A 21,990-nucleotide genomic window follows, 5' to 3' on the forward strand; every position below is an offset into this window, starting at 1 on the left:
ACACTTCATGTGGAAATATGGTACATTTCATGTGGAAATGTGTTATTAAAAAAGTACTCAGGGACTGAACACAAAAAAAATCGACGGCTGGGAACTGAAGGCCAATTTCTCTTTATAAATACATACTTTATTTAGAAATTTCTTTTTTAAAAAATATATATTTAAGATAATTTTGTAATTTCAAATATAAATTACAACCCAACATATAATTTTATTTGTATATGCTTTCTTTTTAAAAAAAAATTGAAAATTGAGGATGCCTAGACCCCTGCAAGAAAAAAATATCATTTGTATACATATTTCAAATATATTTTTGTTATTTAGATAATTAAGATTATAAAATTCAAATTCACTCTTTGCATATTTTTATAATATTTCGTGTTAACAATAATGAATTTCAAGTTTACTTAATAATAACGTCCTTTATACTTTATATTAGTGATGTGTAAATCAGCAAGATATTGATTTAAAATTTAATATGTTATTATGATAAATAATAAAACTAATTGAAATATATGAATTAAATTAACCTTTTCAAGCAGACTCAGATGGTGTTAAAAAAATTTTAAGATATACTATATTTCAAAGTACCATATAATTTCCACAAGTCAGTCTCCATCACACTTTTTAAAATTAATAATTAGTTTCTCTAGTACAACATCTGCTCCTATTTATACTAACTTTGCTATAGTACTTTTAACTTACTCAAGGTCATTAGACATGTGAATTCGTTTTATATTTCGAAGATTTAATGAATTGGACTATATTACAAAAAAAATCTGAAGTTAATAGCGTATTAATTTCCTATTTAAATCATTTGGAGTTGGTGGCTTGGTGCTTGAGTTAAAAGGACCAATCCTTATTTTCTTGCTGATGCTCCCTTAACTTCCAACAAATTCTCTCAAATTTTCCCATCCCTTTTAGTTCACCAAGAACAAACATCTCCATACTTGCTTTAACTTCTAATTCCTTAGATCATCATGAAATGTCTTCTCTCGAAAACTGTCTCCTATTTGTGTCAGTTCTTCGAAGTGCTAACTATCTTCATTTTTACAGGCTTTTTTTGTTGTTCATCTGAATAACTGGAACTATTTTGATGCTACATAATGTTTATGGACTGGTGTAACATGTGCTCGAGTCGAGTCCTACTTAATTTGATGTGCCAGATGTTCTTCGAGTTGTAGGCTTAGCCCTCCCAAAATTGTATCTGCTAGGCGCAATCCTGAGGAGTTGTGATTTATTCCATATCTAAGAGTTTTTGATCTTACGAATAATTCATTGAATGGAACATTGCCTTGTTCGTTTTTCAATAATCAAGAACTTCAGGTCCTCTATCTTGCAAAGACTGAAATCTCTGGTGTGATTCCAAAGTCCTTTTCAGGGCTTAATGGTCTCAAGTTTCTCAATTTATCTGATAATTTCTTGTCTGGAAATGTACCTCAAAGTTTGACTTCCTTGAAGAATTTAACAGTGGTTTCTTTGAGGGGAAATTCATTTTCAGGCTCCGTTTTAAGTGGGATCCAATCTCTTGAGTTCTTAGATCTGTCTTACAATTTGTTGAATGGATCTTTGCCTAAAGACTTGATGGGGGAAATTTGAGTTTCTTGAATCTTTTCATCCAACAGGATTTCAGGCTTATTGACTCAAGAATTTGCTGCAAAAATACCACCAAATGCTGCTGTTGATCTTTCATTCAACAATCTTGTCTGATCAAAAAACTGAGTTTTTTTACGGAAACACGGCCTCTGTGGCAAACAAATCAAGAAATATGTGTCGTTCCTTCGGCTTCTCCAGCTATCGCAGCCGTGCCGCAGATGATCGAATCAACACCACTTCAAAATCCTTCCAACAACGGGCTAAAACCAGGTGCAATGGCCTGGATTGTGGTAGGGTCCTTAGCTGCGTTCATACTCTTTTCTCTATTATTACTATGCATCTACCAAAAGGAGAAGAAAGCAACTTCCTATGATTATGAACTTGGAAAGATTCAGACTTAATAGTGCAAAAAGGATCAAGAAATCTCCCCTCTTGGTCATGTTGGAACATCGAACATCAGACCGAAATTCAGCATGAAACGTTCAAAATAGATAAAAAGTCCCTTGTGATGGTTGATGGAGAGACTCAACTAGAACTGGAGACATTGTTGAAGGATTCAGTGAGCCTACGTTCTTGGATCCAGCAATGTTAGCATTCTATTCAAAGCTCTCGGATTTTCTGTGATAAATCATTAATTTTTTTGTTCAAAGTTCTTGGATGTTGATATCGAAAGAACGTGAGATTGATAATTTTGGTCCAGCTGTTAAAAATTTATTACAATTAACATTTGAAGCTCGACGCAATATAGCAACAGGTGTAGCCAAGGGACTCGGATACATCCATGAAAGAAAACACTCACATGGCAACATAAAACCGAGCTACATTCTAGTTACAACAGACATCGAACCCCACTTGCTCATACATGAGCACAAGTATGTCCCCAACATCGACCCAGTCGAGGTTGTGGAGTCCACATGTCTTTACCGTGCACCCAAGTCACTCGAGAACCTTAAGCCTAACAACAAGTGGGATGTCTACTCTTTTGGGATATTGTTGCTCAAGCTCCTAACAAGAAAGGTATTCTCAGGTCAGGAGTTGGATCAATTAATTGCCAATTCAGTCACGGAAGATCCAGACAGGGTTCTATGTATGGCCGACGTAGGGGAGACTTGGCCGGTCATGAGGAGTCCATGTTGTAATGGTTTAGGCTATGGCTAAGTTGTGCTTCATTGATCCCACAAAAAAGGCCTAGCATGAAACTTATTTAANTGTGGCGAACCTTAGTTGGTAAGTTGAAAAAAATGTTGTCTTTTTTTATTGATTAATTAATCAATTTGGTATATATTAATATAGAACTAGGAAAAAAAATATTTGAAAAAGAAATCAATCACCAAAGCCACAAAATTCAATGAAACATACGGATCCCATTAAAAGTAGAAACCAGAACAAAAGGGTATCGTCCAGACGTCAATTCCGTCAATGGATTTCTCAAACTCGATCCAGACAAATGAAGCCAACCCCACCAAACAGATCTTCATCTTATCCGGTCAGAGCAACATGGCCGGCCGAGGCGGCGTTGACAAGAACCAGCACTGGGACGGCGTAGTTCCACCTGAATGCGCCGCCGATAGCTGCAAAATCTTCCGCCTCAACGCGCACCTCAGCTGGGAGGTGGCGCGTGAGCCCCTTCACCACGACATCGACACCAAAAAGATTTGCGGTGTGGGACCCGGTATGTCGTTCGCCAATGCGGTGAAGGATTCAGCCGGGGTGATCGGGTTGGTGCCTTGCGCCGTCGGCGGGACAGCCATCAAGGAATGGGCGCGTGGCGGCCACCTTTACGAAAACATGGTGAATCGCGCCAGAGCCGCTGTGCACAGCGGCGGAGAAATCAAGGCGCTACTGTGGTACCAAGGGGAGAGCGACACGGCGTCGCAGGATGATGTGGATTGCTACAAGGGGAATATGGAGACGCTTATTCACAGCGTGCGTGCTGATCTGGGTTTGCCTTCTCTTCCAATCATTCAGGTCTGTTAATTAGCTTTATACATCAAACTCATTATTTTGTATTAACCTAAACATCTTCGAATATAATTGACAATATGTTTAATATTTTATTAATAAACAATTTAATTCTTTATTTTTAACAATAATTGAATAGCTCACAAACAATCATATTCTGGGTCGGACTTGAACTCGAGCTAAATTTGATCAAAAAATGATTTTATCATTTGAGTTTGGAATCTAGCTTGAGTTAAAACTTGAATACATTTATTTGAGATAGTCTATATTATATCAGGAGTAAGTTTCGATTTTTATTTTGTATAAGATGATTGATCATTTCATCTTATATAAAAACAAAAAATGTGAAGTAGTCGATATTTTTTTACTTTAGGATGAAATCGATCATCTTATACAAACATCAGGAGTTTTATTGCTGTGTAGCATAGACTCATCTCACTATTGTTGTTGTTTTTTTTATTTTCGATTAAGTTCGGTTCGATTTGATTTGATTAGCTGATATTTCTATAATAATTCAAATAAATATTTCATGTTTATTTTGGCAAAAATGTTATTGAAAGTGAGATGAAATCATAGGTAGCAATAGTTTCTGGGGACAAAAAATATTTGGAGAAGATGAGAGAGATACAAAAAGGAATTGATATTCCAAATGTGGTGTGTGTGGATGCTGAAGGCTTGCAGCTCAAGGAAGATAATCTGCATTTAACAACAGAGGCCCAGGTTCAATTGGGCCATTCTCTAGCCCAAGCTTATCTCAACCTTTTTCTGGCCCAAAACTAAACACTCTTTCCACAAAACATGAATAAAAAAGGCCTAATTTGTTGGTTGTTTGTAGCCAATTATCAATTATGCGGTACTAGTATAGCAGATTGATATATTAATAAATAATAATTATGTGCATTAAATAATCATTGTATGTTATGATTAAACTGTACTGATATTAAATACTCTCTGTATTGATATTTAATTTTTTTTAAATCAAATTTATTAATTATTTTAAAGTAATATAAATATTGATGACATATAATTAATAATGTGTAGAAATTATAAAAATAATAAATCACTTGAAGGAAAAGCACGATCATTTGATATTAGATGAATAATATAATACAAACACAACATTAAATATTTGAATTTCTATATTTTTCCCACAAATGCTCAATTTATGTATTACGTAGTTCGTAGTGAGCATTTCTATTTTATTAAAAAGCGAAACATTCTTGAATCTTACATTTTCATCATTGATCATCATTTCTACGTCTAGAGCCGGTGTTTCATTGCATCTTGTGTTGGTGCACTGAGGTCATGTTGATATTTAATAATCATGTTGTCCATGATAATGCAAACTCTCATTATGTAATGTGAATCATTTTTACGCAAAGAACGTACAGGAGATACCACGATCGCAAATTGAGATTGAAGAACACAGAATGCAAGCTCCACGTCTTTTCTACAGTACTTTTTTTATAGCAAAATATCTCTTCTTCGGCCTAAGTGGTTCACGAATAGTTTTAACAATAATTGACCACTCTGAGTAGATACCATCAGCTAAGTAATAGTCGATACCATATTCTTTTCTACAAATAGTATAATATATAGGGGAGCAATGCATTGAGCCAAATTGGAAAACAAAGAGGATGCCTCCAAAACATTCATGCAATTATTTGAACCAGGCATATCAAAATACGTGTGTCATATCCAAATATATAATCAGTTATTGCTTCTAAAATAAATGTTGGAGAACCACTACGACCTGAATATTGTCCAACCCAATCAGTAGTACAATTTTCCACTTTCAATGCATACAATTGAGATTTCTCAACATTATCGGAAAGCTTCTTTGTTTACCAATAAATAATAGTCAAGCAACATCATTGGCATTTGGATATCGTAAGTACTGGTCTGCAAAAACTTTCACTACTGCTCGACAAAAGCGTTGCAGTATTCAATCACAATTGACTCTCTTATTTTGAAGTATTCATCAGCCGTATTCGCGGGTAAATGCGTATGCTAATAATCAAATAGCAGCTATTGTTTTTTGATTTTTTGATGACCCAATTAATAGTCCCAAACCATCACTCCATTGTATAAAGCTGCTATCATGATTCTTGACAACATCAACGATACAAAGAATAGATTACGAGACATCCGAAATTGTTATAAAAAAAGACAATAAAATCTGGGATTCTAAAAAAAATAGTCATTGAACTTCGGCTATTTCTCTATTGCGATGGACTACAACATGACTTGGAATTGATCCTCTTCGCGTGCCTTCGTTAACTTGTTGATTGCTATAAGCATGCATCATCATATTGCGTGCATGAATATGACTAACAATTTCTCCTTGAATTTTCTCATCACGGGCTTTAGAATCTTTAAGCAAAGAATTAGTTATTTCATCTTTATTATCGGATAACGAAGATGAACATGAAGAATAATTCATTTTCTTTTTTATGGTGTTGTGAATTAATTACAACAAACATATAACTTCTACTACTCTATATAAAAGTTTGTAAGTATAATATGAATGAGATTTCGGTAGATTGTCTAACGGGTAAAATTTATAGATAATATTTCAATGCATGAGATCATCGGAAATCTAATCTTTTTTCACAACATGCATATGAGATTTCAAAGGATCTCATCCATTGAGATTATGTGATTCATTGAAATCTTATCTACATATTGGATCTCATCAAATGGATGATATATGGACTAGATCTCAATGGATAAGATCTATAAAGGATACCATTTTTTTTCATATTTCAAATGATAACCCTAAATGTTATAAATAAGTTCATATCTATTCAAAAACATATTCAACACAACTACAAACATCTTATATCAAGATTGATAGATGAAAGTTTCGATAAATAACTAATACATTGTTGATGAAGATAAATTCTTATGCATGTTTATTTTGATGTTTCACAGAATCCCATGATAGGTATAAGCCAATCGATAGGTCAACTTTGGTCTCGGGTTGCATAGAAGTACAAAAAAGAAAGAAAAAGTGATTTATATCATCGTCCTCAAAGATCAATTGTGAAACGCATCGGAAACATACTCACTTCTGTTGCACATTTGTGATTATGGATTCGAAAAATTGAAAATCTCAATAGAGTGATGCATCAATACAAGATATTGTGAGTTATTTTTTTAAAAAAAAGTTCAAGTTATTAATAATCAAAATTTTATAAATATTTTTTATACTTTTATGTATATGAACCGCACAAAAGTACTACATATGCAAGAGAGTATATATACAAAGCATTTCCATTCGATTATGTGTGGAACATTGTCAAGGATTGTTCAAAACATTCTGGAGACAAAATTCCTTCAACCAAGAAATGTAGAACGTGTGCTACTATTTTGGATACATCACAATTTGATACTCTAGTTAAAGAATCGCCCCAATCAGATTCACTTATATTTTTTACATTTCCAATAAATTTAAGTGATGCAATGTATATAACAGCTCTCAAAGATCAGTTGGAGTGAAAAAAGCCAAATTAAAGAAGAAAATAGATGAAGACATTTATCAAATTCAGCATACAATGGAAGAACAACATCACGGGCCTTTGAAAAATTTAAAACAAGGAACTGTCGTAAGACAACAAAACTCTGACCTTCAAAATATCAGACTTGAACAAGAGAAAGGAAAAATGGAAGATATAATTTTATATAAAGATTTGAACAAAATTACTTATCCAAATATGCATGAGTACACTAAAGCTCAACAACAAAACAATTTGTAAAAAAAACTTGAAGTTGAACGTCGAGATAATGACAACTTTGGATCTTATTTTAGAGATATTGAATGGTAAGGGTGCAGTTTACCTGATTACTAAAAATTTATTTATTTTCATTATTTTTATTTTTATGTTTCGTAATTTTGTTATTTGTTAGTAATATTTATTGTTTATCGTTCATAATTTATACCATTTTTATCGTATTAGTAATTTAATTTGGTTGTTTGTTAACTTCTTTTTTTTAGTCAAAGTATTAAAATTTTTAAAATTAATATCCAAAATTTTCAAGAAAATGTACTTAATATTTGTTTAAATTATAAAAATTATAATTTAATTAAAATATAAAATAATTAATTAAACAAAATTATTTTAAAAAATAAAAATAAAAATGTGGTGTGCTACGCCACAGTCTCACATGTGAAGCTATTTTTGGTGTTAAGATGGTCTCAAGGCGCTGATGTGGTACGAGGGGAGAGCGATACGGCGTCGCAACATGGTGTGGATTGCTACAAGGAGAATACGGACCTGGGTTTGCCCACTCTTCCCGATCATTCAGGTCCATTAATTAGCTTTATGCATCAAAGTACTTTTTTTGTAAAGTACTCTTCGAAAAGTATTGATTTGTATTTGAAAATATTTTCAATTCTTGTTTTCGAGCAATAGTTCGAAAAGAAACGAACATATTAGTGTTGATCAGCCTGGAATAATACGAAGAGTAGGTTCTTTCGGGTGGATGTTAGCTTAGAAGGCAGTATCCACACTTGACAAAAGTAGGATCTTTCGGGGTAGATGTTAGCTTAGAAGGCAGTATCATACTCTGCCGGCAAGTTGATCAGCCTGGAATGATACGAAAAGTTGGTAGCATTCTGGGTGAGGGGAATGTGAATGTAAGCTTTATGAGTGTTGGAAAGATAGCTCCGAGGAAGCAAGCAATAATGGCTATTGGAATCGATGAGGAACCGAGCAGACAGTCATTGAGAAGGATTGGTGAAATCTCAGCTGTCGAGGAATTTGTTTACCTTAAGTTGTAGAGCTTCATTCATTATTCTTTTGTTGTATAGCACCCCATTTTGTGAAATATAGCACAAGGAAAAAATCAACTTCCATCATTCATTATCCTTTTTCTGCTTTCAAATTCAATATATCTGCCAAAAAGGAAACCGCCCCTTTCAGTAGTTCGAACTTTTCCTATCTCATCATAGTTTAGAACATGAAATGTTGCTTAACTAAAGTTATGACAACTAAATTGTTTGAAACTATACAACAGCTCAGACACCATGTTTTGATTCATACAAAGCAGTTGACAGCCATTAACTTCGTTACTTCATATTTCACTACTAAGAAAAAATGCATTCTCTTTTGCAATTTTCTAATCACAAAAGCATTATTAAGATTACGATACAGTGGCAAAATGCTACCAAGAAGCCAACAACAAACAATAGTTCCCACCTACGAACCAGAGAGGAATGGGACATCAGCAAGAGTAGTCGGAAGGGATACGGGGAGATGATGAGCAGCCAAATATGCAGCAATACCAGCCACATAACCAGCAAAAGCAAAGCCACTTACCTGAGGATAAAAAAAACAGAGTGGCTCAGTTTAAGGAAGTGAAAATTCATTTAGTGTAGTAGATAATACTCGTCTTGCAGAATATACCTTCCGCAGGTACCAAAAGAAATCAACCTTCTCCATCCCCATAAATGCAACACCAGCAGCAGATCCAATGACTAACATGGATCCACCTGTACCAGCACAATATGCTACGAGCTGCCAGAATTCAGAATCTTGAGGGAAAGAAGATAAATCATACATGCCCATTGCTGCAGCAACCAATGGTACGTTGTCGATAATTGCTGATACAAATCCTATTGAACTAGCAATCAGCTCGACACTCGGAATATTAGCGTCAAGGTAATTTGCTAATTCCCGCAGAATGCCTGCCGCCTCCAAGCTATGAAGTAGAGCAAGTATTTTTAAAACAGAACAAGAATTATTGCATTTTAGAGGTGTTTCATCATTCGAGATTAATGAAATAAATGAATTGAGGCGTGGCTATTCTTGGGAAGGAACATAAATCATAAACTATAGATCATCGGTCACAAGCACAATCAATTCTAATGGTCCTTGTGGCTGAAACATATGTAGGCTTTTGCTGAGAATCCTATAAATCAAGTATTCAATTAGTGTTTGGAGCAACAATTATCTCTGCTGCACAGCAGCCTATGTGGCATATTGATCATAATGTGGCACTTAGCTCGATGTACAATTAAAAAAAATTGACTTGTACCTTGACCGCCAGCTTAAAGTTTTGTATAGTTACAAATGCTCTGTCCACAGATAATTATTAAAGCAAATGGACCTATTAGTTTCCATGATTCAACTTGGAAACCTTAGCTTCAACATTTAGAGTCGACATATAAGATACACATGTAGAATTGTATTTCACTTACAACCCAAATAGGACATGATAGCGATAAAGTATTTATGCGCACCTGCTGACAGACAGAAGGATACCGAGGAAAAAAAGGGCTCCTTGAGTGTCGATACGCGATAAAGCTTGAGGTACTTTCAGTCGCTGCCTCTCAGATTCACCATAGTGAATGGCATCCGTGAGAATCCAAAGAACTCCGAGTCCAAGAAGTATGCCCATATAAGGGGGTAAGCCAGTCAAAGCCTTGAAAACTGGGACAAATACTAGAGCGCCAAGGCCCACAAACAAAACAAGCTTGCCACGTGGAGCCATCGTTTCAGATGCCAAAACATCTTCAGCACTCTGTCCTTTCCCATTCACCTCACTAAAGAGAGTTTTGATACTTGTTACACTTTTGAACATTTTCAGAACTAAATATGCTTAAACCGTGCTTTCAGTAAGTAAAAATTACCTAGTGAGCGACATGAGAGCCAGAGGTACAGCCAGAGAAACGACTGATGGTAATGCTAAGTCCTGTTCCACGATAAAACAAAGATAAATACTGCTGCTGAATCGACCAAAACACATGTAAAATTGCTACTGTGAACCAAGTGAGAGCCCTAAAGAAAAAACAAAAAAATGCAGAAGTTGAATTGATCATTTCAACTGTATACAAGGCACGTATAGGACCCTCTTACGTGCTGTTGCAAATGTTTTAAAAAAGTGATTATGAAATTTTTCTTTACAAATTTTCAAAACTTTATAAAGGAAAAGTTCATTATCACTTTTTTTAAGTAATTGCAAACATTACTTTAGATATATTAAACAAGAAGTTGAAAAAATTCTCAGTATACTTTATTTACACTGAATTTGTCGTCTTCAAACACTTGATAGAAAGAGTTGCCCTTACCTGGCAAGCGAGAATATTCCCGAGCAAAAATTAAGCTTCAATTTGTATTTTTACCATTACGATATATTTATATGGACACCACAAAGTTCAAGAATTGTAAAGTGAAGTTTTTTCATCAACAACTTAATGCAGTCAAGAAGCGCTATGATGATTTTTTTTTTTTGAAAGTCGCTGTGATGAATTTTATTATTTCATAAAAACCATACTCAAATTGTTACTTAATTGCCAAGTAGATTCTTCTGAAATGCTATTGTGCATGTCGTACCTTTCATTTAAAAAAATCAGCCTCTTTTCGTTATTTCGTTATTTTAAAAATTGATGCAGCAGCGATGATTGCTCTAATCAAAGAATCAGAAAGTCAGAAAGACATTAGAGTAGCACAACCTTCATGGTGGGCAATGTCGATATTTGACCATGGATCCAGAGCATGGTAGTAGTAACATCACCAATGGGAGTCCATGCTCCCCCTGCATTTGCCGCTATTACAACAACAGCACCCAGAAGCCTGCGAAGACAATTTTTTATCATCACATTCTCGAGATCTATATAGCTACATGCAATGTAAAATTCAACAGATATTTGCTCAACCAGGCTGATATCACTTTCTAATTGATGTTTTTTAATCTCCAATCCATGTCCCAGTGGATTAAACTTTAACTATTAAAATCTTTAGACATACTCAGTAGAAAAAATCGTGTGTCATGTTGATATAGAGTGTTTAGTGTTTGCAACTACATTTTGCTAATACAGACTTTTGAAAAGCTTCTTATTGAACTTGCAAAAAAGAGCACAATATCAATCAAAGAGAAATTTAGTTATACATTGATTCGATATGAGGAGACGAAGGTATATGATCAGATCTTTCGGCCTCAACTAATATTTATGTGAGTATAGGAAGAATGAATGATCAAATTGTAAACTCTAAATGCTACAAGTTGTTCTTTCAAGAAGCTTTTCACATTTTTCCATCATGGAATGATCTGTGGGTAAATAATTATATTCACTCCATGCTTTTAAATCATCAAAAAAGCTATAACGTAACATGGTCAGAGTAACTGAATACTTCAACAATTAGTTATTATAATTACCTCACACACACACAAAAAAAAGTTAAAACTTACTTCCGATATTCAGAAGGAGGTACCAATTTTCTCAACAATGACACCATTACAATGGTAGAGGTCAGGTTGTCAAGGATTGAGCTGAGGAAAAATGTTGCAAAACCTACCTGGTATTATTAGGATAAATAAGTCAAACACTACATGATCAATCCTGAACTAACATAAGAAGTTGGTGTGAAACATAGATATCATAGAACCTCATCTCAAGAAGAATAGACACTCTCCACGAAACACGTTTAATTTGAACTAAACTTCGCCAAGAGTCTATGCCAAAATTTAAAATGAAAATAAAGGTGAGCTTGCAAAAGCAATTGAAAATCACACCGAGTACTTGTAGTTTTCTGTCATCTTGGACTCCGGGAGTCTGATGACAGCTTTTAATTGCATACAGATTGAACAATGAAATACAATGAAGGTAAAATAAAATGAGCTCGGTGACACAATTAGACATTCATTAGTATAAACAATTAAACAAAGTCACAATAATACACGCTATTTAATATAAGTATGGTGTTTCAAAACATTTACCACCCAAAGCAGAGTTCTTGGTTTACGAGTGGTAATATTGTCAGTGACCAGCTTGAATCCTTGATGAGCATCGACTATCTCAACAATGGTCATTGCACCAAGCAAGAAAAATACTATTTCACTGACTTCAGCAGATGCATGAGACAACTCTGCAATAGCTACCTCGGTAGAAGGGGCCTGCCCAATGACATTGGATGGCCTAGATTCATTATGTTTGATTGAATGAGAAACGGCGACCGATAATTTGCCAATGTTTACTTGTAACGTACATAATATATAACAGAAAACAATTAGGTAGGAGATAATATTTCCCAACTAGTCAAAGATATCATTTTTATGGATTACAGGATTGAAAGATACCCTTGGATACTGACATCCCAAACCAATGGATACTACAGTTTTTTATGGATTGAGAAATCTAGAATAAAAAGTAACCTCACGCCGTAGAGAACTGAGAAATGATAGACCGAGGCTAAGACATGGTATATATTCATGATCCAAGTGGCTAATATCTTACCCCAATGCTCCGTACCACCCACAAACCGACAGCCATTAGAAGTCCTACTCCGCTTTTATTGAATGCCAGAGATTCTTCAAATATTATTCCAGCATAGCCAATTCCAAAAAGCAATTCCATTGCAAAATTCTGAAGCACATATTAGACCGGTCCAACCACCAATTTTCATTAAACTTTAATTCATTCAATGGCCAACATGAATGACGAAAAACTTCAGAATGCCAAAGATTAACCTGGTTTTCTGCCACCCACGAATGATTTATTGCCAATGCTCCAGTTCCGGCAACTGCAAGAATTGCAACGGCTTTCAGAAGATCTGTCTTCGGTTGGTAATTGGCTGCATAATCTTTAGAGCTTGTTTCATCAAGGGAACATAAAGGATCACATGTTCCAGATTGATTCAAGTCCTAGCATAATGATAAATATGTTCAAACATTGCACCAATCAACTTCGAATTAAAAGAGGGTAAAAACAGGACATTGCAAGTAGTTAGCTAAATTCATGACCCAGAAGCTTGACAAAATTAGTTAGTAACACCTGTGAAATGCTTTTGGAAAACATAACTAGGAAACCTTGACGACCAGCAAGTCTCATAAGTCACACAAAGAATTATTTCTATTTGCAGTATTTAATGACAGAGAACCCAGCCTGTGATAGTATCCTAAAAAACTTTAGATATTTAAAAAATGTATTGCTTGAGCCTCCCAATTTGATCTCCCACTTCTCTAAATCTAAAATTACCAAGCAAGACTAATTAGCTGGTGCTTTATGATTTATGAAGCAGGACTTTTTTTTTTATTCGAAAAAAAAAAACGTTCCAGAAGAATCGCTTTCATAACCGAACTCGCTTATCATTTCAACGAAAGCTCTTTTTTTAAGCTTCGTTATATAACTACTTCAACTGAACACAATCAGACACATAACTACATAACTTCAAATGCAAATTAGAACTAACAGATTGTAAACTTCCAAGAACAGATATTCAATAACGACAAAAAAAAATCAAGTTTTAGGAGAACCTGAAGCGGGTTGTCTGAATTGGATTGAAACTGGTTTTGCTGCTGAGCCGAAGAAGCAGAAAAACTATCTCTGGCCTTATCTTCAGCCCGTGCAAGAAGCAGCCCATTTCTGTGCAATACAAATCTTTTGCAATCTCTTTGTCTCAACCAAGATACAGTAGCAGATAAAGGCCTTTCATTTTTCTTGAAATTGTCAAACGACGGATTACAAAAGTTAGTTTTAATTGGATGTGAGAGTACTGCAGCAGACATTACTGTAAACATAAATATAAAGATAGGAACTTGAAAGGTGACAGTGAATGGAGTGGAAGGAATTATGGAAAGGGCTTCATATGCCTCAGGTGGAAAGAGGAGATTCTTGACTCATCACTTTTCCGGTCAAATTAAATAAGACGTAGATGAAAACCCGCTTTTAAAAAACGCGCCTTTTTATATTCTCGTGAATTATACCAACCAAAAATTGTCTAGATCTTTTAAAAATAAAATAAAAATTTAGATGTGTAATTGAGAGTATTTAAAATTTTATTAACGCCATATTCAAAATTTAGAGATGATAAATTAGTAACCTCCCCTATATAAAATGTAATTTAATATTATCTCTTTTGTCGTGTAATAAATATAAGTGTCAAATACAATAAATACATTATATGTGAATGCAAAAAATTAATTTAAATCAATTATTTTAAGCAACTCTAGAGGCGAGTAGATCGTGACATACACGATACATGTGGTAAGTGAAAATAGAGAAAGAAGTTTTCTTTATTATTTTAAAATGGAAATTGTCAATTATTGAAATAATAGTAGAAGAGAAAATAACATGAATTATAAAGAATAGGTCTCTTGTGAGACGGCCTCACGAATCTTCATATGTGAGACGGGTCAATTCTACCGATATTCACAATAAAAAGTAATACTCTTAGCATAAAAAAAATATTTTTTCATGGATGATACAAATAAGATATTCATATCACAACACAAGTTTGTGTCAATTATTATAAAATATGAAATTGAGCCATAAATAAATAATTTGATATTATAAAAAAGTTTCACGAACATATAAAAAATTAGGTACCCTATATTTTAATTAATTCATAGTGTGTGTGTTTATATATATATATATATATATATATATTGATAAACATATATTTTTGTTTGCAATGAAATTTCTCATGGTGCATTTGGGTTATTAATTTAAAATTTATGGATTTCGATTGTTTTTATGTTTAAAACGAAACAATACATCAAATGTTAAATCCACATTTTACTTATTTACATATTAATACAAACTATATTGAATTTTTAATGGTATTATTATTATATGAACTTAAATTTCATTTTTTTAATATAAAATATTATATAAATATATTTAAAAAATATTTATCTAAACAATTAAAATATATTTGAAATTCGACCCACAAACCGACCTAATTTGCATGAGTGAGTGAGAGCTGCTTCAAAAAGGCTATCGTAATTTTAAATTTAATGATCGATATTTTGCCACATCAACGATAGCATACGTGTCGAAATTTCCTTTCCCGAAAAATCGTATTGGTTTCTACAAATAAATTGAGTTAAAATCCTAAATCTTGATAGCAATTGGAAGGCTATGGCGGCCGCGACGCAGATTTCTTCTCCTCTCTGTTGCTACTTTCGCGGTAGATTTCGTTGCCGCTTTGCTACTGTTCACTTTTCAAAGCTCTTTGTTCTAACTACCATTCTCGCTGCTCCGAATTAATTCCATTTTGCAGATGTTGGCGTGATTATTCCAGCAGACACTGTTGCCTTTACCCGTGTCCCGCGCAAATTCGGAACCGTATTTGCCACCGGCTCTCCTCTCTGTAAGATATATTTGCTTGTTTTTTGCTGTCCCCGATAAGTTTTGATTGTAATGTATGCTTGCTGTAACTTTCACAATTCGCGATTGTTGTGGAGAAACGGAAATGATTATGCTTATCTTTCTCTCGCTTCTCGATTCAGTTGATCGTTTTGGTACCTTTTTTTTGGTTATTTAAACTGCCAATGTTAAAATGGAGCGGAACTGAATTTTTTAATAGTACCGATTGATGTATTGTGTGGCTGTTTATTTTATTTATGTATTTCGTGGAGTGTGGAGAGAAGCTAATTGTTTTCGAAAAAATTCCATTTGAGGTTAATCGTGAGCTTGTAAATAGAACAGTTGGTCGTGCCGTCGTGGGGCTAGACTTCGCAGGGAGCGATAAAGAACTCGAAAAAATTCTCTGCTATAGGGTGGATGGTTTTGTTTCTTCGCTGAGTAAATCAATAGCTACAGTCTCGTGGGTTTGTTTGTGGTCATGTTCTCGATTTCAAGTATTATCATCGGCAACAGTAGAAGTTTTTTAAGAAAAAATTAGACAAATTTAATTTTTTTTTTTTCTGGTCTGGGGTTCTCTCATGAACGCATGGCTCAGTTATTTACTTATTGGGGTCTGTTGTCATGTGCTTCAGTTCAGGTGTTATCATAAGAGATTGTGATATATTTAGAACACACTTCTGCTTAGGCCCTGGTGAAGATGGACTTGGTTCAAGGAATTTGATAGTAATCTCGCTAATGTTTTATTTCTTTTCCAGTGATTCAGAAACCATTTTACCAGAGATTTACAGCTCAAAATTCAAAATATGTTTCCATAAGATGTGAGCAGAGCACCAAGGAGGGGAATGGATTAGATATATGGATTGGGAGACTGGCAATGGTAGGCTTTACTGTGGCTATTAGCATTGAAGTCGCGACAGGCAAAGGACTTCTAGAGGTATTTCATCTGTACAAATACTTTTGTTGAGATTTTGAATCTTCTATGGACAATTGCTTGAGTTTGAATTTTCTAATTCTTCTTAGTTATTCTGGGGCAGAGCAGGCGGCGGGGCTATGGGCACACGTTGGGCCCTCTTAAACGAAAAAAATTAAATTTTATATGTGATATTTTCGGAAAAAAATTCACGTTCCGCCCCCTCTTCCAAATCTATTGAATTGCTCTCTCTTATTCGGCCTTGCCCCTTTCGTCCCCAAATCTTGGGTCTGCCCTGGTTATGTGCTTTGTAATTTTGGTCCGAGTAACATCGTATATACTCAATGTAAGGCATTTCTTATGATAACCTTAGTTGGAAATGAGGATGCACATGATTTTATATGATCTTTTAAGTTCATTGTATGATAATCTCTTCTGATTATGTTCTAAGTGACTTTAATTTGTTCTTTATCCTAAAAGAAGGGAGATACTAGATAATACCATTTGGCTTTAATCATTAGTATAGCATAGAGTAAAAATGAAACCATAGCTGTGGAGGGTATTTGAAAAGACCAAAAGAAAAGAAAGAGTTGACATTTTATTCGGGTGTTTACACACCACGGCAAGCTTTTTGTTCAGGCACAGGCGATGCATGATTCAGCACCCTTGATGTCTCCATATCCTCCCCCATCTTAGAAAGCCTAAATCTGTGAGGCTTTTGCGGAGATTCGGAACTGTTGCTTGTATTATATATCACAATCTAAGTCACATGGGCACGAGCAACAAGACTTTAAATAATGGACTCTGCTAGAAACTACTTGTTGTCCTTGTTCATTTCGCAAATAATAATTGCTGGAAGAGTCCATTGTATAGTTTTATAAAACCATGTCCACCTCTTCTGTAATCCAAGAAAGGGCGGGAAAACTTTTTGCTCCGAAAAGTGACGAATTATAGTGAAATATTGACTCTTCCTATTTTCAGAATGTTGGGCTGATAACACCATTGCCCATAGCAGCATTGGCAGTTACATCACTGGTGGGAGCTCTACTCGCAGTCTTCATCTTTCAATCTGCATCCAACAATTGATCAGCTACATTTCTTTCTTCTCTCATTTCGATTTTCAAATCTTCTTCTGTTGAGTTACTATTTTTTGTCCATGTATAATCACTATATATACATATACTGGCCAATTAATATATCATATTTGTTTTTAACATTTTTGTGATATTTGTGTGCATGCTCGGGCAAATTATATTTCAAAGTGAATACTTGAATTTTTTTTAAAAAAAGCTACATTTAAAATCTGCAGTAGTCGATTTGTTAGGATTAAATTGGTGATTAAACCTAATAACTCACGTTGGAGGTTCATCAAAGTTTTAATTTACCCTCAAATTGAGTCAAAGGGGAGACGGGTCCAACTGAGAATGATAAATTTTCATTCTAAAAGTTGAATAGGAAAATGTCAGGATCTATTGAGATTTCACATAGTTGTAGTAATATTTGTATCATAATATAAATATATTTTTAGAAAACATTTATACAATGTTTATACAAACGTTGAAAATAGTTTTTGTTTTTATTTATAAATTAAAGTAGATGCAAAATCTAAAAAGTCATCATTTCTAAAATATCACTTTTTTAAAAGAGTTTTTGTGACCAAATAACGTACTGTTTTTTTTAAAAAAAAAAAGTGGAACGGCTTGGTTGGAGAAACAACGGACTAAAGGTACTTTTTTTAAAAAAATAAATAAATAAATAAATTTCTCCAACCAAACCGTTTCAAAATGAAAGTCACAAGTTAAAATTGCATCTAAGGCCAACATCAATACGAATTTTCTTGAAATTAATATTCTGTCCTTATTTATCAGTCTTTTTCACAAGCATCGAATTAATTTGAACAAGATTTGTTAGGGACTTGATTTGATGTATTTCCCCCCAAGTATCAGGCTTACATACAGGGGTGTCAAAATCATACATGATCTACCAACTCGACAAGTTTCAACCCAAAAAAAATCAGATTTGAGTTTGAGATTTTCGGGCATGAGTCAGATCAGGTTGGACCCGATAGCTGACCCGAAAAAAATGATCGGGTTAGATTGGGTTGATCCGAAAATTTTAAATTTTTTTAAAAAAATATAATTAATAAATATTACCTATATTTTTATATATTATATATCTGAAAAAATATTTATGGTATATTTATATCATAATTTTTCATAATTTATTATTTATTTTGAACATTTTTTATTTTTTAAATAATTGTTTATTTGATTTAGTAAATATACTTTATTTTTCTACAATTAGATTTTCAAATTTAAATCATATATATGAGATGTATTTTATTATCATGTGTTTAAATTAAAATAAAAAATTCAAAATCAGGTTATACGGGTTTATCGGGTTGAGAGTTTTCGGGTTGACTTGGATTTGGGTTGGGTTGAGCAATTGTTGAATAGTACTATTGCTCAATCCGACTCAACCCACCAACCCATCCGAATTGACACCCCTACTTACATGTGAGAAAACATGTGAAGGCATCACTATGGAACTCGAAAAAGATTANTATATAAAAGAAAATCAATAAGAAACGACTAGGCATATTGTATATATCAATCGCCATTAAACTAACTAATAAGTCTGTAGATATTAGAGTTCCACAATTAGTACTCACTGATAGTGTAGTATTCGTCATTCCAACACTTTTTCAAATTCATGATTATAAGCAAGCGAAACAAGTTCTTACCAATGATATTGTAATAAAAGAAATACATTATATCACATCAATTCGAAAAATTGAGAGAGAAAAAAACAATACATGTTTTTCTCAAATTTCAGGAACTTACACGAAATTTTGCTTCACCAGAAGCCAATATTCTTTAAAAGGAAAAATAAATGAGCAATTTTTGTTTTCGGGAAAAATTTTCTCCGAGGATTTAATCAGTTCAAAGAACCAATTCTACTTTTATATGTTTTCACTTTTTACAATGTCCTTGCAACATTAACAACTTTCAAAAAACAAAAGGTGAAGAGATATAATAGAATCCGCACTACAGAATACCCCAGATGGTGAAATAATAGAGTAAAAATACTTCTACTTGAAGTTAGCCGTTGCGGCTTCCATTGTCATAAAAAAATACTTTTAACAACAAGGCAAAACACAAATTCTAGCTCTGGCTCGCAAAGCTTGTATCAGTAGGGTGGAGGATAAGGTGATGGAGGGTACAACCCTGTCACAAAAAATCATAAATTCCGTAATCTTTACACGTTTTCAAAGCAATGGGATTCCTGCATAAGTGAAGAAGCGGAGAAATCTTACCAGGAGGATGATGATGTGGATCGTGCGGTGGTGGAGGATACATTGAAGGCGATGGCCCAGGGGGATAAATTGGAGGATAAGCAGCGAGCTCATGATATGGGGGTGGGGGATATCCCGCTGGATTAGGAGGATAGGATGGATAAGGAGCTGGTTCTGGGATACTTTTTGGAGGATATGGTGGAACATGTGCAGGGTAATGAGGGGATTGATGTGCTGGCATAGCCGGGTAAGGAGGAGCTGAAGGTGCCAGGGGTTTAGCTGGTTTCTGAAAACGTACAACATGCTCGTAAGCTTCCGATACTACAATAATTTTCCGGTACTTGCACGAAACAAAATGGAAGTTTAGCTTACATTGGCGGTAGAAGAGTGCATGATTAACTTTATTTCTCCAGCATGCCTGTAAAAGAGAGAGACATGCATCAGGTCTCCACAAATTTATTCCAAATACATGGTGAGTAATCATGTAGATACGTGGCTCTGATCAACTTATGCATTTATCGGATTTTGAAAGATAGCGGCACAGTGGCAATATCACAACATCGACAGAGATCAAAGGGAAGAACGATGTAATATGTGGAGTATATTGTAACCCCACAAGCACCGAAAACAAAACGAGCCACCGCCAGAAATTTCAATGAAAGTTTATATGAATAATGAACATCCAATTTCACGCTATTGCTTAAACAAACTCATAACGAGTTTCTGAAAAAAAAAATACATTCATCTGACGGGCCCGTGGCACTGGAATGCTCTGGAAAAAGTGGGATGGAGGTGGCAACTAAATACAAGCAGAGCTAAATAAGATCAAGATAACATTCTTGGAGCAAAATCGATCTTCATTCTAAGAAGATTCACAAGGATACTCGCAGGCATACCAAGCACACTCCCAATGCAGATAACAAGATCCTAATTATACACATTCACTCATAATGCTGCAAGGGAAAGTTTCAATTTAGTCTCAAACAACAAATACAAGCAAAAACTTTTACATGAAAATGACAAGCTCGCACAAAATTCTTTCAAGCCAGTTCATAAAATACACAAGCTCACTCTCAGTGCAGCAAAAGCGGCTCGTAAAGCAGCCTTAAAACGATAATACCAAACAGTAAACACGATAACATGGACACAAGATCGCACAAAATGCTTTAAGACAGAGTTTGTTTAGTGGATTATACCTGCCTTTCTTGTCCTGAAGAGGCCATGAGCTGTCGTCATAACCATTCGAGAGAACTTTCTGCAACAGAATCCTAAACACTCCCAATTCAAGATCAAAACTCGACTTACAAATATATCAAAAAGAATCATAATCAGATCAACAAAAGTCATAAAACATTTACTTTCCGCCGCCGATGAAATCATCATAAGTCAGAGTATTGCTGTTCCACACTACAACATTGATCTCCCGCAAACCTTCTATCAACGTAAGCACGAATTTCTCTTGAAAAGTCGGATTTTTCCCTCCATCTACGCAAAATTTCTCCAAAATTTTTTTTAAAATAAAAAACAAAACAAAAATAGCAAGCTGTATTACACGAAAACGGTGCTGTACCTGTACAAGTACGAGTGCGAAACTTGGTGCTACCATATTCGACACAGACGTAGGGATCTTGCCTCGAAATCCATTGAGTATCTTTCAACTTGGTACAAGCAACAACTGAGATCCGATCCAAAACATACCCGTAAATAAACATAAAGCAAGTAACTTCTAACCACAAAAAAGGGGAAGACTTCAAAGGGAAAAAAACAGAAACAGAATAAAAAAGGAAAAAAAAAAAGAAGAAGAAGAGAGAAACAGACCGGTGACCTCCAGAGGTTGACCTTGGATTCCAGAAATCGACATTGAAGAAATAGATAAAGATGGTGGATTTTGGGTTTAGAGCTCCAGCGCTTGTGCCTTTATAGATAATTTACTTAGATGAAAAATTCAGAAATAAGGTTTGACTATGAAAATTATTACATACAAACGTGGAAATAATGCTGCTTGTGGGAACGTACAAGTCAGATACAGTGGAAAATTTGTTTTAGACATATCTATATTTGATAAGACAAGTTATTTGACAACTCAAAAAAAAAAAAAAGACAAGTTATTTGATACATATTGCATTGAAGAATAAT

General features: G+C 34.4%; 4 protein-coding genes and 2 pseudogenes across 6 annotated transcripts in view; 4 read left to right on the forward strand and 2 right to left on the reverse strand.

The window, feature by feature from the left end:
* The first annotated feature begins 17 nt into the window (after positions 1 to 17).
* Positions 18 to 1,710, forward strand: LOC140984652 (receptor protein kinase-like protein At4g34220; annotated as a pseudogene).
* A 394-nt stretch (positions 1,711 to 2,104) lies between these two features.
* Positions 2,105 to 2,804, forward strand: LOC140984653 (receptor protein kinase-like protein At4g34220; annotated as a pseudogene).
* Positions 2,805 to 2,919: 115 nt separating this feature from the next.
* On the forward strand, positions 2,920 to 4,525 carry LOC140984125 (probable carbohydrate esterase At4g34215). Of its 2 annotated transcripts, none has more exons than XM_073451332.1 (2): positions 2,920 to 3,564; positions 4,119 to 4,191. In XM_073451332.1, the coding sequence occupies exons 1-2, from the start codon at positions 3,016 to 3,018 to the stop codon at positions 4,119 to 4,121; spliced, it is 552 nt and encodes a 183-aa protein (XP_073307433.1). In that variant the 5' UTR covers positions 2,920 to 3,015; the 3' UTR covers positions 4,122 to 4,191. The 2 variants fall into 2 exon arrangements, with proteins under 2 accessions (XP_073307433.1, XP_073307432.1); XM_073451331.1 differs by having other exon boundaries at positions 2,923 to 3,564; positions 4,135 to 4,525.
* A 4,031-nt stretch (positions 4,526 to 8,556) lies between these two features.
* On the reverse strand, positions 8,557 to 14,177 carry LOC140984713 (sodium/proton antiporter 1). Its single transcript, XM_073452269.1, has 10 exons — positions 13,816 to 14,177; positions 13,030 to 13,203; positions 12,797 to 12,925; positions 12,280 to 12,456; positions 11,752 to 11,858; positions 11,015 to 11,135; positions 10,193 to 10,254; positions 9,803 to 10,105; positions 8,967 to 9,261; positions 8,557 to 8,879 (listed from the first exon to the last, which is right to left on the reverse strand). Exons 1-10 carry the CDS (start codon positions 14,077 to 14,079, stop codon positions 8,760 to 8,762), a joined length of 1,752 nt encoding a protein of 583 aa, XP_073308370.1. The 5' UTR covers positions 14,080 to 14,177; the 3' UTR covers positions 8,557 to 8,759.
* Positions 14,178 to 15,337: 1,160 nt separating this feature from the next.
* Positions 15,338 to 17,775, forward strand: LOC140985418 (stress enhanced protein 1, chloroplastic-like). Its single transcript, XM_073453282.1, has 4 exons — positions 15,338 to 15,470; positions 15,564 to 15,653; positions 16,405 to 16,583; positions 17,541 to 17,775. The coding sequence occupies exons 1-4, from the start codon at positions 15,422 to 15,424 to the stop codon at positions 17,643 to 17,645; spliced, it is 423 nt and encodes a 140-aa protein (XP_073309383.1). The 5' UTR covers positions 15,338 to 15,421; the 3' UTR covers positions 17,646 to 17,775.
* Positions 17,776 to 19,597: 1,822 nt separating this feature from the next.
* The window catches only part of LOC140984103 (elicitor-responsive protein 3-like), a 33,689-nt gene continuing 31,296 nt past the window's right edge, over positions 19,598 to 21,990 (reverse strand). Inside the window, exons 2-8 of one of the 2 annotated variants that reach the window (XM_073451295.1) lie at positions 21,673 to 21,723; positions 21,425 to 21,529; positions 21,213 to 21,339; positions 21,051 to 21,122; positions 20,227 to 20,272; positions 19,876 to 20,140; positions 19,598 to 19,786 (exon numbers count right to left, since the gene is read on the reverse strand). In XM_073451295.1, the coding sequence (XP_073307396.1) occupies positions 19,749 to 19,786; positions 19,876 to 20,140; positions 20,227 to 20,272; positions 21,051 to 21,122; positions 21,213 to 21,339; positions 21,425 to 21,529; positions 21,673 to 21,715 (696 nt within the window). In that variant the 5' untranslated portion in view covers positions 21,716 to 21,723 and the 3' untranslated portion in view covers positions 19,598 to 19,748. Of the gene's footprint in view, positions 19,787 to 19,875; positions 20,141 to 20,226; positions 20,273 to 21,050; positions 21,123 to 21,212; positions 21,340 to 21,424; positions 21,530 to 21,672; positions 21,825 to 21,990 lie in introns of those variants that run through there. The other variant, XM_073451293.1, reaches the window with a different exon arrangement.

Source organism: Primulina huaijiensis, chromosome 9, assembly GCF_012295235.1.
Source record: "Primulina huaijiensis isolate GDHJ02 chromosome 9, ASM1229523v2, whole genome shotgun sequence".
Taxonomy (NCBI): Eukaryota; Viridiplantae; Streptophyta; class Magnoliopsida; order Lamiales; family Gesneriaceae; genus Primulina; species Primulina huaijiensis.